The sequence below is a fragment of the Tupaia chinensis genome, unplaced genomic scaffold, assembly GCF_000334495.1.
Source record: "Tupaia chinensis unplaced genomic scaffold, TupChi_1.0 Scaffold144171_1, whole genome shotgun sequence".
Taxonomy (NCBI): Eukaryota; Metazoa; Chordata; class Mammalia; order Scandentia; family Tupaiidae; genus Tupaia; species Tupaia belangeri.
In genome coordinates this window covers 203,211-217,183 of record NW_006204027.1, presented here as the reverse complement: position 1 = coordinate 217,183, position 13,973 = coordinate 203,211, and the positions used below count along the sequence as shown (strand labels likewise).

General features: G+C 52.2%; 1 protein-coding gene across 1 annotated transcript in view; it reads left to right on the top strand.

Moving 5' to 3' along the window:
* The window catches only part of ARHGAP23 (Rho GTPase activating protein 23), a gene marked incomplete in the record, with an annotated part of 91,418 nt that overhangs the window by 63,264 nt on the left and 14,181 nt on the right, over positions 1-13,973 (top strand). Inside the window, 5 exon segments of the mRNA XM_014583221.1 lie at positions 5,289-5,362; positions 5,589-5,678; positions 6,315-6,440; positions 12,653-12,694; positions 13,248-13,344. Of these exon segments, the coding sequence (XP_014438707.1) occupies positions 5,289-5,362; positions 5,589-5,678; positions 6,315-6,440; positions 12,653-12,694; positions 13,248-13,344 (429 nt within the window).

Genomic DNA, 13,973 nt, shown 5'->3' with positions numbered 1-13,973 from the left:
GGTGGGGGACAAGTTTCAGCAGAGAGACTCCTGCTGCCTCCATGCTGATAGGCGAGGTCTTCTCAGCCCCGCAATCCTTGGTCTGGGTGGAGTTTTGTGTAAGGGGACCCAGGGAGGGCCCAGGCTGACCAGACTGGACCTGGGGCATGGGGGCTTGGGGGGTTTGCACCTGGGCCTGCCCGCCTGTGGCCTGACATCTCTGCCCCTTCCCCAGCGCTGGCAAGACCTGAATGTGATCAGCAGCCTGCTCAAGTCCTTCTTCCGGAAGCTGCCCGAGCCTCTCTTCACCGACGGTGAGTAGGAGACAGACGTGGGGGAGAGGAGGGAGCGACGCCTGGCTCTGCTACACCTTGACCACTTTTATATTCGGCTGTTGGTCTTAGTTTTTGAGGTTTTGTTTGTTTGTTTTGTTTTTTGAGAGATTTTTTACTATAGGACGCATGCACTCTCCAGAGAGACAAGAAAAAAGCGAGATATCACCCCCCAGGGAGGATGACCACACCACAATCCCTTCTCCATTCTCCTCTTGGGATTCTGGGTATGCACGCACATGCCTGGCATGAGTTTTAAGTTGCCAGGTTAGTCCAGCAACGTAACCATTACGCCATCTGCTGGTTCCTTATTTTATTTTATTTTTTTTAGTATAAAAGAAATACCTGCCTGTAAAGCTTTGGACAGTACAAATGTGAATAAAGTGGGCAGCAAAGTCCCTGCCATCCTCCCCCCACCCCAGAGGTCACGGCTAACACTTCCAGAGTGTTTACGTGTGCCAAGCACTGCATCCTGCAGCAACTCTAGGAGGTAGGCACTATTACCGCTCCTCCCAGATGAGGAAACAGAGGCTCAGAGACATTGCGTGACTTGCCCAAACTCACACAGCAGTAGACGGCAGAGCCAGGGTTCCACCCGTGTAGCCGGCCCCAGAGCTAGGCCCTGGGCCACGCACTGAGCTGCTTACTAGCAATGTGCTGTTTTTCGTCCTCACCCTCTCATACCAGGGTCTCCAAAGGCTCATGGGAAAATTCATATTATGAAAAGACTAGGCATGGATTTTTTTTTTCTTTTTTTTTGAGAGGTTTTCGCTATAGGGCGCGTGTGCTCACCAGACAGACAGAGAGAGACATAGAGACAGAAAGCGAGAAATCACCCCCCAGGGGGTATGGTCACGCCGCAATCCCTTCTCCTCCATTCTCCTCTCGGGATCTTGGGCGCGCACGCACACGCGCCCGGCATGTTTTAAGCCACAGGGTCCGGGACTCGAACCATGGTCGACTACGTCGGAGTCCAGCGACATAGCCATTACGCTAACTGCTGGTTCCCTAGGCATGGATTTCAAAATTATTTTGCAACAAAATAATCTTATGCTCAAATTCCATTTTTCTGTAAACTTTTTTCTAAGAATTACTTATTTATTTAATTTCATTTGTTGTTATTATTTATTAGTATTATTAATTTGACCAGAAGGAGACAAAGAGAGAGAGAAAAGAAAAGTGACAAAGCAAACTGCCAGGTCTGGGGCTCAAACCGTGGTCAACCATGTGGGAGTCCAGTGTCTTAACCACCATGCCATCTGCCAGCCCTCCATGAACTTTTCCTTTCTTTTTTTTTGGTTCAGGTTTTTGCCATAGAGTGCATGCACTTACCAGAGGGAGGCAGAGAGAGGGAAAGTGAGAAATCACCCTTCTGGGAGATGGCCATGCTGCAATCCCTTCTCCAATCTCCTCTGGGGATTTTGGGTGTGCAGGTACATATACCCCCAAAGTTTTAAGCTGTCAGGTCAGGTTCAGTGCCTTAACCACCACACCGCCTTCTGGCCCCTTTCCGTGAACTTTGAAAGGCCCCGCATGCTTGGCAGTATACGTATGTAGAGTTTGGAGGTGGGTGAGTTCCGCACTGTGCTGGCCAATGTTTAACACCTGGCTCTCCGGGAGGACAAGTCTCGATTTGTGCCGTTTTCCAATTGCCATGGTGTAAGTACTCCCGTTGTGTGAAGCCAGCGGCACGAGGGCACCAACATGGACTTGGGAGGAGATGCGCACAATCTGCCCTCCGGAGCAGGTGCGAGGGTCGGTTTATTCTTAACAAAAACAGGACCGACATCCTGAAGCTCATTCATGTCATTATAGGGAGCTATACCTCTTTCTTCTTTTGAATCAACCATGTAGAATTTCACAGTCTAAACAGAGTATAATTTCTCCACTATTGATGGATATTTAGCTTATCTTCATATATTTCTTTTTTTTTTTTAATAATTATTTTTATTTAACTATTTATTTAAATTTTACTAGAGAGGGACAGAGTGAGAGACAGAGAGAGGGAAAGTGAGAAAGCAAGCTACCAGGGTCTGGGACTCGAGCCGCGGTCATCCATATGGGAGTCCAGCGCCCTTAACCACCATGCCACCTGCTGGCCCCCCTATATATTTGTTATTATAAACCTGTTGCAGTGACTTACCTTGGATATGTCCTTGCACACCTGGATCTGGGCCTTCTAAGTAGATGCTTAGATGTAGGCTTGTTAGGTCAAAGCCCTGATAAAAGCTTTTGAAAGCTAATATCAAATTGTACCCCGAGGGAGCTGGACAGTGGCACGGCAGTAAGGCAACACTCTGTGAGGACACAGGAAGGTTGTGGTTTGAGTCCTGAAACCTCCTTGAACACAGGCCCATGACCCAGGCTTGCCCGAAGACCCTGTTGGGGAGGTACCTGTTCTCCCTTCTCTCTTACAAGAAATCTTGCACTCAGGGAAGCAGGCCCTAGTTCACGCTCCACTGAGAGCGAAGGAGAGAGTTCATCTCCCTGCAGCCTCATTAGTGTCAAATGTTACTCATATTTCAAACCTTTGGTAATCGGACAGGGGAAATGGCATCTCATTATTGTCTTCATTTTCGTTCTCTCATTATTATGAAGAGTAAACCTTTTTTTTTTTTTTTTGGAGCGGATTTTGCTATAGGGCGTGTGCGTTCGCCAGACAGAGAGAGACATAGAGGCAGAAAGTGAGAAATCACCCCCCAGGGGGATGGTCATGCCGCAATCCCTTCTCCTCCATTCTCCTGTCAGGATCTTGGGCACGCACGCACACGTGCCCGGTGCGAGTTTTAAGCCACCGGGTCCAGGACGCGAACCGTGGTCGACTATGTGGGAATCCAGCGACATAGCCATTACGCTAACTGCTGGTTCCCACCTTTTTTCATTCATCTATTGACTTTCCTTTTTCCTCTGCAATTGCTTGTTCACACTCTGTGCCCACTTTTTTACTGGGTTGTCTCTATTCTCATATAGACTTGTGGGAAATTAACTTTCTATTTTATAGATATATTGTCTTGCTTCAGTATTTGCAAATATTTGCTCTGTACTGCCACTTGCCTTTAAACTTTTCAGCATAGAAACTGAAAACAAGTTTTTAAAAATGTAGTTGGGGGGGGTCGGCAGGTGGCATGGTGGTTAAGGGTGCTGGACTCCCACATGGCCGACCACGGTTTGAGTCCCAGACCTGGCAGCTTGCTTTCTTACTTTCTCTTTTTCTCTCTCTGTCCCTCTCTGGTCAAATTAAAATAAATGAATAAAAGTAAATAAAAGAAATAAAGTTAACTTTTAAAAAATGAAGTTAAGGTCAGCAGGTGGCATGGTGGTTAAGGCATTAGATTCCTACATGGTCGACTGCAGTGCGAGTTCCAGACGCGGCAGCTTGAAATTCACGCCGGGTGCGTGTGCATGCGTGCCCAAATTCCCAAAAGGAGAACGTAGCATGACCATCTCTCTGTCCTCTCCAGCAAGCACAGGCAACCTGTGGCAAACAAAGCAAAACCAAAACCTGAAAAAAGAAATGTAAAGTTGTTCATCTTTTTCAGTGGATTCTGCATCTCATGTTTAGGAAGGCCTTATGATTGTAAAAAATATTTTCTATTTTCTCCTCAGTGCTTTTGCAATTTGTATATCTTGTTCTGTTGTGCAATTAAATTCGTGTATTATGTGAATTAGAAATGGATTTTTCCTCCCACATTTGCCCCAGGAACATTTATTGGCACCGCCACCCTTCCCCATGGATAGAAATGCTGCTCCCTCACGTAGGAAATTCCACACGGCCCGTGCCCCACCTTCCGGTCCCTGCCGTTGCTCTGCTTGCTGTCGGTGCCAGGTGTTTTAGCTGTGCCGTCTTTCTAGTATGTTTAGTGTCTGAAAGGGCAAATCTTTTCTCATCATTTTACCTTAAAATGTATTCTTATGGGGGCTAGCAGGTGGCGTGGTGGTTAAGGTACTGAACTCCCACGTGGCCGACTGCGGTTTGAGTCCCGAACCTGGTGGCTTGAGAATCGCACCAGGTGCATGTGTGTGCACATGCACACCCAAAACCCTGGGAGGAGATTGGAGAAGGAATTGTGGCGTGGCCATCCCCCCTGGGGGTGATTTATCACTTTCCCTCACTCTGTCTCTGTCTCTGTCCGGCGAGGGCATGTGTCCTATGGCAAAAACCTAAAAAAAATTCTTATGGCCCAGCCATAGTGGCACAGCAGTAACTCAGTGCCTGCGAGGCTGGAAGCCACATGGTCGACCTGGCTTTGGCTCCCCAGGTTAGCCTGAAACCTTGCAGGATGCTTGGGATCCCGAGCAGCTGGAGGCTGGGGAAAAGGGACCTTAGTGTGACAGAATCAGGTGCTCTCTCTCTCTCTCTCTCTCTCTCACACGTGCACATACTCTATCATGAACAATGTGTACTTGGCAATGCTTGTGCATCCACTCATCCTGGTGGGCTTCGAATAGGCTTCTGACGCTCTTTCTTTTTTTTCTTTTAAGTACTTTGTAGCAGTATCTTATTTTTTTATTTTATTCATTTATTTTATTTTACTTTATTTTATTTTGAATTTGTCCAGAGAGAGACAAAGAGAGAGAAGGAAAGTGAGAAAGCAAGCTGCCAGGTCCAGGACTCGAACCGTGGTCAGCCATGTGGGATTCCAGTCGCCTGGCTTTCTCTGAAGAGAGTAGGGAGTCTCGATGAGGTGGAAGAGAGTAGGGAGTCCCGATGTGTGTCTGAGGCCCCTCCCCCTTTCCAGGAACTTCTGGCCTGCTGAGCCTCGGTGTCTTTGTCCTGGGGACGGGGCAGGGACCCCTCTTCTAGGATCGACAAGCAGCTCAGGTCTTACTCCTCCTCCCGAGTGCAGCTGGCGTGCGTCTGGGCACAAACACAAGGGCGTGGAGCCCCCAGACTGGAACATGGGCACCGAGCACTGCCCTGGAGAGTGGGACCAGGGGCTGCTCCCCTCGGGCTAAGGCGCCTTCACTCTGTTCTAGACAAATACAACGACTTCATCGAGGCCAATCGCATTGAGGACTCCCGGGAGCGGATGAAGACGCTACGGAAGCTGGTAAGGGAGGAGGGTGCATGGGGCTGACTGGGTTGAGCCAGTTCCAGGAGACTCGGCATCCAGTGCCACAACCCGACTGGCTTCAGTTTCCCCATCTGTACAAGAGACGAAGGAGTCCAGGGTGGATTCCAGACTCCCTGCAGTGTTGGTTGCAGTGAAGCCCTCTGGGCCTGGCTGGGTGCAGGGCCAGGCTGGCACAGCCATGTCCCTCCTCTCTCCCGCCCAGATCCGAGACCTTCCAGGACACTACTACGAGACACTCAAATTCCTGGTGGGCCACCTCAAGATCATCGCTGACCACTCGGAGAAGAACAAGGTGGGTAGGGCCCTGGGGGAGCCTGGGGGAGGGAAGGCAGGACTTGGGGAGGGGCCTCTGCTCAGCTTGCTCTGAGCTCCCCTGTCAGAGGACTAAAGCCCTTCTGGGCCTGCCCTCCTCCTCAGGCCATTCTCCCCTACCCATCTCCTACACACCGGCCAGTGCCCCCACCGGAGCTGTCTCCTGGGTTTCCGAGGATCTCCCCGAGGCAGAAAGCCATACCCCCTGATGATCTGTCCTCAGATCTAGTTCAAATCCCTTATGTTGCATTTTCCTAATCAAACCTTCTACTGGCTCTGCAGAAGAAAATGAAGGAAGTGATAGTTTTTCCCAAGTCCAAAGTCCCCTCGCACCCGCCCACTCGCCTTCCACTGCAGGATCCCCACTGTTCGCGCTGACCCCCAGAGCCGTCCTGCACGGGTGTGCAGGTTCGGCACTGTTCATGGCTGCTGGACGAGTGGGGCTGAAATCTGGCCTGTGTTCTCCCTGCCAGACTCCTCCAAGCCCATGCAAGGGGCCTTAAGCTGGGCACAGCTGTGAGGACGGTGGCCTCATGGGCCTGGAGTGGGGGGCAGCTAGGAGGTGCCGGAGGTCAGGCTGAGCGTTGGCCCTGACCTACTTCCCTCCCCTGCCCAGATGGAGCCCCGGAACCTGGCCCTGGTCTTCGGGCCAACGCTGGTGAGGACGTCTGAGGACAACATGACAGACATGGTGACCCACATGCCTGACCGCTACAAGATCGTGGAGACGCTGATCCAGCACGTAAGCAGCCTGCCCTGGGGGCGCCCAACAGCCCCAGACCCTGGGCTGCGTCCCTCACGGCACCTGCTCCTGCTGCACCGGGGTGTGCTCAGGGAAGGACCTGACAGCTGGAGCCGCCCTCCAGAAGCAGTGGGCTGTGCTGCGTGGCAGAGCAGGAACGGGTCCTGGACTCCCCATCCTTGTGGGCATCAGGTGCCCAGCAGCAGAAGCAGGAGGCCCCCCCTGCTTCCAGTGTGAGGAAGAGTCAGGGAGGAGGAAGGGCAGGAAGTGCTGCTGGCTGGAGGGCGGAAGGGATGAACTCAGGAGTGTCTTAGGAAGGAGGCCCCCAAGAGGGGTGTCCTGGCAGACAGGTGCACAGGCGGGGCTGAGGTCGGCCTGGGAGTCAGGAGGCCTGGCCTCTAGTGACACTTTCTCTGCTTGACCCACTGAAGCCTCAGGGAGGTGATAGTGATGCCCGGGGCCGGGGGGCGTGGAGGGGCAGAGTCCAGACCTGAGGCGGGCCCCTGTGCTGGTGTGCAGTGTCTGGCTGGTCACTTCTTATCTCACCACATCTGGGAGACCCCAGGAGCCTGTGTTCCTGTGGGTTCTTGTTAACATCCACGAGGGGAGGAGAGCCCAGAGTGGCCAGCAGAGGGCGCAGGAGGCCCTGGTCGTCCAGATCCAAACTCAAAGGCAGCAGCGCCCCCTTCTGGGGCACTCTGGTATGCTCTGATGAATTGATAGTTTCCAAGTTTGCTGAGGCCCACAAAGGATGGAATCAGACCCACCCTGCCAGGAGAAAGGAGAGGGGAACCTCAGTCCCATATGACCTCTGTAATGCGATGAGGAAACTGAGGCTCGGAGAACAGTGACTTGCTCAAGGTCACACAGCTATGCAGTGGCAGTCCATCTGTCTGTCTGTGTTTCCCTTTCTACCTCTGGGCAGGCAGACTCCAGAGTCCTTTCAAGAGCTGGCCCTGGAGGGAGGAAGGCCGGCCAGGGTCAGGGACATGTGGGGCATAGCTTTGGGTCTCACCAAATGGCCTAGCCAGGTTTCTTTCCCTCACTGCATGGCCGGGTCTCAGCGCCGTGGGAAGGAACATTGTGGCCTGTTTTCATCCATGCATTGGGACCACCAGCCCGAGCGCCCACTCCAGAGCTGCCGGGGAGGCCGGGGCTGCCGGAGAGGGTGGGGCTGCCGGGGATCCCGATGAAGCCTTGGGGAAGTTCCGCTCCCCTGAGCAGGCGGGCCCTGGAGCCTCCCGAGAGTGTGTGCCCTGCTAGGCAGAGCGGGGAAGATAGGGCTGTGGCACTGTGGACCCTGGAGAAGCCCCTGGGGTCCTGAGGCCAGTGGTCCACTGGGCACAGGGAAAAAGGAGGCCCAAAGTGGACCCCCTTACTCTCCCAGAGCGGGAGGCCTTCCTCTGGGCAGGCCGGAAGGAGGCGGGCCTGTCTGCCTCCTTTAACACCGAGCCTAGAGCCGGGTGGGCGCGTGGTGAGCACTCGGTGTTCCTGGAATAGATGAGCCGGTGAGCGGCTAGCTGAGGCTGGGTTAGCCTGGGCTTGCCCACACAGGCGCTCGTCCCGAGAACTAGCTGCGCCGGTGCCCTTCCATCCTCCGGCTCCTTGGCATTCGAACAGAATCAAGTGATGGCCCAGAGGATGGGCCACAGGCCCTCCACTGCCCACCCACGTGTGCTGGGGCCATCTAGCCCAGAGGCCGATAGCCAGGAGCGGTGACGCCATGAGCCCAGGCCGCGATTGGCTCAGACTGCTGCAGAGACGGCTGGGACTGTCTCAGGGCGCCCGGCCATCTGCGAGTGGCTGGGGTCAGGGGCATTGGACCTCAGGCTGGGCATCTCAGGCACAGCAGTCACCCCACTTCTGCCTGGGGCTCCTGTCACCCAGGGAACCCTTGGGCTGCAGAGCTGGAGGGGCCTTCAGCATCCAGACCGGTCCTCCTGCCGTAGAGTGGCCACTGAGGCCTGCACAGGAGTGGCGACTGCTCAGGGTCACGCACCAGAGCGGGCAGAGCAAGCGTCCGAGCACAGCCCTGTGGCAGGCTGCTCGCGCGTACCCAGGTCGCGTACCCAGGTTTACTAAGCCTGCAGAACTCAGCGGGGGCCGCCTCATTCAGTCACTCCGTGACCTCGGCACTGGGGACCCTGGGCCTGACGGTCCCTCATCGTGGGGGCTGGCCTGCACGTCCCCAGCCCCCACCCACTAGACACCAGGAACATCCCCCAAGTTTCAGCAACCAGAAATGCCCCGGGGCAAAGCTGCCCTGGCCGAGAGGTCGAAGGCCCCGGCTCTGGAGCCACCTGCTCCGTTTGTGCTGTGCGGCCTTGGACAGGTTTCCCACCCGTTTTATGCCTCGATTTTCTCATCTGTGAAGTGGAGATTACAACGGTATTTACGTCTGGGTCGGACAGTGGCACAGTGGTAAAGTGTGGGCTCCTGTCCAGGGACCCCTGAGCGTGTAGGCATGTATGTGCCCGTGACCCCAGGCTGGCTGATGCTGGGGTGGACCGCGGCGTGAAGACCCGTGGGAGTGCTGTCTCTCTGGCTCTTTCTCTCATTTGTGGAATAAATGAACTTAAATAGCAGTGCATACCTTACAGGGTTACGTGAGGGCTACATAGTTAAAGCGCCCAAGGCGTGCCTGGCAGTAAGCGCTGTAGGAGTTCACCGCCATCACTCACCGTTGGCACCACCATTGTTACTCCACCTGAGACAGGTCCAGGCGCTGGGCACGCAGTGATGCCTGGAAGCCCCTCTCTGCTCTGAAGGGGTGCTGCGGTCAAGCATTCTCCATGCTCTGGGCCCAGGGAGCCCCCAGAAGGAACCCCTGCCCCCCACAAGCCCTGGGTTCGGGGCTGGGGCTGGAGCCAGGGAGTTCTCGAACTGTCTTAGACCACAAGGAACTCAGCCAGGCAGAGAAGAGAGAAAGCATTTCGGGCAGGAGGAACAGCATATGCCAAAGCAGGGAGACATGAACTGCTGTGAACACTTCTGGAGCGCCGTGGGCCACCGGAGGCTTCCCGTCGACTCTTGGGCTCCCCGAGCACGTTGGGGTTCCCTCTAAAAGTTAAAAAGGCTGGCTTCTTTGGGCCAATCCCTGGCTCCCTTTGACCAACCTGTCTCTGGGGACTGACTGCACCTTTTCATTATAATCATGGGGCCAACAGGTGGCATCATGGTTAAGGCACTGGACTCCCACATGACTGACCACGGTTCAAATTTTGGAACTGGTGGCTTTCTTTCTCATTTTCTCTTTCTCTTTCTCTTTCTGTCTCTCTGGTGAGCACATGAGCCCTGTAGCAAACTTAAAAAGTAACAATAATAACAATATAGGGACCTGCTGATGGCATAATGGTTACGTTGCCGGACTCCCACGTAATCCACCACAGTTCGAGTCCAAGATCTGGTGACTTAAATTCATGCTGAGCATGTGTGTGTGCCCAAGATCCCAAGAGGAAAATGGAGGAGAAAAGATTGCGGTGTGGCCATCCCCCCGGAGGGTGATTTCCTGCTTTCTGTCTCTCTGTCTCTCCAGTGAGCACACGCACCCTATACCAAAAATCTCTCTAAAAATATAAATAAAGGGGCCAGCAGGTAACTGGTGGTTAAGGGTGCCAGATTCCCACATGGCCAACTGTGGTTCAAACCCTGGACCTGGCAGCTTGCTTTCTCACGTTCTCTCTCTCTGGTCAAATTAAAATAATAATAATACTAAATAAAGTTAAATGAAAATAGTATCATTAAATAAATAAAATTAAATAATTCTTTTTTTAAAGAATTATTTTATTTAACTTTATTTAGTATTATTATCATTATTATTTTCCAGTTTGATCAGAGAGAGACAGAGGAAGTGAGAAAGCAAGCCACCAGGTCCAAGACTTGAACCATGGTTGGTCATGTGGAAGTCCAGTGCCTTTAACCACCATGCCACTTGCTGGCCCCAAAATTAAATAATTCTAAAAAATAAATTATAGTAGCTCACACTTATGTACTAGCAGTGATGTTGTTACATACAGTTTGATCATTTTTTAACAATTTGACAAAGGGCACATGTGCTCATGGAGAAAGAGAAAGTAAGAAAGCAGCCACCCACGGGGGATGGTCTGCCAGTCTTTTCCTCCACCTTTCCCTCCATTTTGGATTTGGGCATGCACGCACATGCACCTGGCATGTTTCTCAAACTGCTGGGTCTAGGACTTAAAGTGCCCAGTAGGCCACGTGGGGTGTAGCCACCTTAACCACCAGGCCACTGACTTGCCCCAATTTCATCATCTTAGTTCTCATCACAGTTCTAGAAGTAGTTGCCTTTATCATGCCCATTTTACCGATGAGTAAATAGACTCAGAGAAGTCAAATAACTTGCCCCAAGTGGATTCGAACCAGGACGGCAGACACCAGACCATTCACTTCTTTCTCACCCTCTCGCTGTCTCCTCTTCTGCCTCCCATTTCTCTTCTGGACTTCCTGGGCCGCTCATCTGAGTTAGTCAGACACTGGTCATGATGAATAATAGCCGAACTCACGGTCGTGCATGTCCTCTTGTCTCCCGCCTTTATCCCTGACCTCGCTCTGCTCCCCTTTCCTCTTAGAGCCCGCCCTCATAGCGTGTGCCCTTCCAATCCACCCGCTGCCTACTTTAAATATATCGAGTCCTTAGAATATTCTGTGTGTTTTCTTTCTTTTTAAAAAATAGTTACTAATTTTTTTGAGAGTCTTTTTTTATTTTTTTTATTTTTGAGAGAGATTTTTGCTATAGGGTGCGTGTGCTTGCTAGAGAGACAGAATGTGAGAAATCACCCCCCTCCGGAGGGATGGCCACACCACAATACCTTCTCCTTCATTCTCTTCTCAGGATTTTGGGCACACACGCACACATGGCCGGCGTGAGTTTTAAACCTCCAGGTCCAGGACTCTAACTGTGGTCAACTATGTAGGAGTCCAGCAACGAAACCACTATGCCATCCGCTGGTTCCCATTTTGTAATTTTAACATAAGCATTAGGACATCTTCTGGTCCTCAATTTAGTTTTTTGTTTGTTTGTTTGTTTTTTGTTTGTTTGTTTTGTCTGTTTTTGTTTGCTGTAGGGTGTGTGCACTTGCCAGAAAGAAAGTGAGAAATCACTTCTAGAGGAGACGGCCATGTTGTGTCGCAGTCTCTTCTCCATTCTCCTGTTGAGATTTTGGGCATGCACACATATGCGCCCAACTTGAGTTTTAAGCTGCTAGGTCTGAGACTCGAACCACAGTTGACCATGTGGGAGTCCGGAGCCTTCACCAAGTCACCTGCTGGCCCTGTACCTTTGTTATAAGGTTACTTTCTAGATGCACTATTTATTTCGCTGCTATTACGAATGATATTGTTGTATTTTCTATCTTCTTTTCTACATGGTTGTGTTAGCATGGAGGCACAGACTCTTTATTACATAACTTTTTTTTTCCTTTGGAGAAGTTTTTGCTATAGGGCACGTGCGCTCGCCAGAAAGACAGAGACAGAGAGACAGAAAACGAGAAGTCACCCCCCAGGGGGATTGGCCACGCCACAATCCCTTCTCCTCCATTCTCCTCTCGGGATCTTGGGCATGCACACACGCGCGCCCGACATGAGTTTAAGCCACCGAGTCCAGGACTCGAACCACGGTCGACTACATGGGAGTCCAGCGACATAGTCATTATGACAACTGCTGGCCCCATTAAGTAACATTTTTACTGAGTATAATTCACAGACCATACAATTGCCTGCTTAAGTTGTATGACTCGGTGGTTTCTGGTGCATTCACAGAATTGTGAAGCACACTGATGTGTATTTTATGACAATATTACTGAATTTTCTCATTAGCTCTATTGATTCTGCTGAGTTTCTTAAGTAGATGTCATCTGCAAATAATTACATTACATCCTTAAATAATCTCAATTTTATTTTCTCTAATCCTTGTCCTTTTATTTCTTTTTTCTTGTCTTATTATGTTGGCCAGAACTTTCAGTCTTATTTTGAAGAGTAACAGTGGTTGTCTGTCCTTACTCTTGACCTCAAAGAGACTGTGTCCAAAATTTCTCCTTTAGATGTACTATTGAACTATTTATAAAGCTAAAGAAGTTCTCATTTATTCCTAGTTAAAAATTTCTTTTCTAAGCATATTCATGTGCTGGACATGATTAAGTGCTTTTTATTAATCTATTGAGATAATCATATGATTTTTCTCGTTTTGTCTGCAGTCAGACTGGTTCTTCAGCGAGGATGAGGACAAGGGAGAGAGAGTGAGTAATGCAGGGGGCTAAGGGTGGGGGGGCTTGAGCCTGTGGCTGGTGGGTAGCAGACTCATCAGGGGAGGGTCCCTGCCCTTAGTGCATCCCCAGTCCGATGGAGGAAACACTGACTCTCTCTTCAGGAACCTCTACTCAGGTGGGAGAGACAGTCCTTGCCTTCATGAGCCCCAAGTCTGGTGGGGGAATACAGGCCTTCCTCTGAGGAAGCCCACCTGGTAGCAAAGGTGGTTCCTGCCCTCTGGTCTCACAAGAAGGATGTAGGTTGTAGAAAGCTCTGGTCGGTCTGATGGGGAGACACAGCCCTGGCCCTCAGCTGAGGGAGCAACTCAGACCTTCAGGTTCTATGGGGAAGGCAGAGAACAGCCAATGGAGACGTGCAGGACCTGCCCTCAGGAGGGCCTGACTGATGAGGGAGCCAGTCCCTGGCCTGGTGAGCCCGTCTGATGGAGGAGACATGTACTCTGTCACCAGGGCACCCCATTCTGAGGGGTCTGCAGTCCAGCCATCTCAGGACATGCTGGGTGACCCCTCCTCCTATTTGCAGACCCCTGTGGATGACAAGGAGCCCCAGTCAGTGCCCAACATCGAGTACCTCCTGCCCAACATCGGCAGGACAGTGCCCCCTGGTGACCCAGGTTCAGGTGAGTTCAGGGGCCTGGGTGAGGGTGGGGTGGGCCCATCAGCCCAGCTTTCCTGTTTCTGCCCCACTGGGGCCCTCCCCAGCCCCCACCACCGGGGCTGGGCCTTGCAGGACCTCTCCCTTGCAGGGGAGTGCCCCGTCCGTCCGTCCGTCTGCTCGGAGCCCCAGCGGGAGCTCTGCAACCTCCCTCACTAGTGTCTCCCGAGCCTTTCATTTTCATTTCTCGTGGGCTGGCTGCGTCCTGCTGGGCATGTGCCTCTTTTTAATTTCTCTTCCTTTTCTCCTCACACCCCGCCCCTCCTCCTCTCCCTTGCTCTCCCCCTCCCCCTCGATCCTGCCTCTCCTCTTCTCCTCCCACCTCCCTCCTCCAGCGGACCTGTTGGAGATTTAAAGGGTACAGTGCGGCGGCATCGCGGGCCTCGGTCACTAACAGTGGCGGGTGATTATAAGAAGGCTGGGCTGGCATGAGGGGCAGGCAGAAATATCCCGGCTGTGAGGACTCCCCCGACTCCCAGCAGTCCATCTGACACCAGCCCCTCCATCCAAAACCCCCTTCTGCTGAAGCCAAGGAGTCTGGCTGCCAGTTGGCTACTCTCCCGACCTTCTCTCTGACCATGCCTGTTATCCGGG